General features: G+C 42.1%; 1 protein-coding gene across 1 annotated transcript; it reads right to left on the bottom strand.

Moving 5' to 3' along the window:
• Nucleotides 1-876: 876 nt before the first annotated feature.
• On the bottom strand, nucleotides 877-1,496 carry LOC114615635 (histocompatibility antigen 60b-like; the record flags this gene model as incomplete). The annotated part of the gene is made up of 2 exons (XM_028761313.1): nucleotides 877-1,025; nucleotides 1,293-1,496. Coding segments are annotated over 2 exons (353 nt in total), but the record flags the coding sequence as incomplete, so codon positions are not given.
• Nucleotides 1,497-1,705: the final 209 nt, after the last annotated feature.

Consider the following 1,705-nt stretch of genomic DNA (forward strand, 5'->3'; position numbering starts at 1 on the left):
CTTTCAAGGTGAAACTCAGACCCAGGGTGCCAGAAGTAACTTGGGTGGTATTTGCTGTAGATTGATTGTGGGTGCCATATTTAGGCTGGGTGGTATCCAGCGTCTTCATTGTTGATCCTTTAAAAGTCAGAAAAAAATGTGGATACAGCTAAAAACATCACACCTCCATCATCAACCCTTTCTCTCTCGGCAGCCCGAGGAACTCATGTGGATAACTTTTTCCCCAGACCCTAGATAGAAAGATGAATAGGATGTGTGTGTAAGGTGTCTTTAGAGAGTTTATTTTACTATGAAATAAAGCACATATCAATTGAACTATTAAAAAATATGCCATATTTTACTGTGGTTAGAACTTTATGGAAGTTGGCATAATTGGAGGTGTTTAATCATGCCAGAGAATGATAATGAGGCCTTCAAAAGTGATGGTGGAAGGGCAGCTGTAACTGAGGATGAAAAGGCTGGAAGTTTGCAGTGATGCACACAGACTTGGGGCTCATTAGCAGGCCATGTAGAGCCTGGACCACTGGTTAATAGGAAATGAGAAAGACTGGGAGGTTAGATGAGAAAGAGAAATCTTCATGGCCACCACTGGCTCCAAAAACAGGAAGACCACCGATGAACCACTCACTCAGTTGATCAAATTTTCCATTGTGCACACATGCTCACATCCATATAAGGAAGTCATCAGCTTTTTAAAGAGAACTGCCATGTCTTTCCCACCCTGTGTATGTTTCCCTGTAATTATCTACCTAACTTCTTACGTGGCATTTCTCTGGAGTGTTTCAGTTTCTTGAGACAGTGACTGAAATCTCCCCTGGAGAGTGTCCTGAGACTTTGGACAAGTTCCCTGTTGCTCTCCCATTGCCTCATGGTCCTGATGGCATCAGGATGACCCTCTCTCCAGGTCATGTTTTTTGGATAAAAGTAGAAAGAATACTGTTCATCAACAGAGAAGGCCCAGCATCCATCAGTGAATTCTCCTTGATGATATTGAGATTGTATTCTGATCTGCAAGGGATTATTACCTGCAAACGACACAAAACAATATCACCTTCCACCCTTCATAGAACCATCACCTCCTCAATGGTCCAGTCTTTCTCTGCACACTTAGGAATCTGTATTCTTTCCTCCTTCGCTTGCTGTTTCTTACACATTAGTTACCATGTACCTTGAGGTTGGGTCAACAGTCAGCTCTTTTATGCAGATACATCCACAACTCCCTTTCTACATAAACTCTGTTCTATCTCTTTCTTATCTATAGTCTCTATCTTTGCATTCTGTCTCATACTTACCCTTGGACTTGAATAGCCCTGATTCCAGTTTCATGATCTTATCAAAAGTGTCTTTCAGGCTTTGGTACAAATCAGCACACACCTCAGTGGCATTTTCCTCCTGTTTTTCATCATCAAAATAAAAGAGAGACTTTCCATTCACTGAGCACTGTCCAGATGAGTTTCGATGCTTGACAATGAAATTGCAACTTAGAGAGTCTGTACCTGTGAGAGAAACAGGCAGGTGATGTCCAATGTGGGAGCAGGGGTCCATAGGAATCAAGGTTTTCTAGCACTCTGAATGTGTCTAACAGGAAAAGATTCAGGAAGAGAAGCATCTAATTAAGAGGTCCAGGAGCTTCTGGATCCTCAATTCTGCACCATCTTTAACTGTCTTAGGTTGGTAGGACTCCCTAAGTGTATATAGTGTCACC

The sequence above is a fragment of the Grammomys surdaster genome, unplaced genomic scaffold (assembly GCF_004785775.1).
Source record: "Grammomys surdaster isolate TR1022 unplaced genomic scaffold, NIH_TR_1.0 127630, whole genome shotgun sequence".
In the NCBI taxonomy this organism is placed as follows: domain Eukaryota; kingdom Metazoa; phylum Chordata; class Mammalia; order Rodentia; family Muridae; genus Grammomys; species Grammomys surdaster.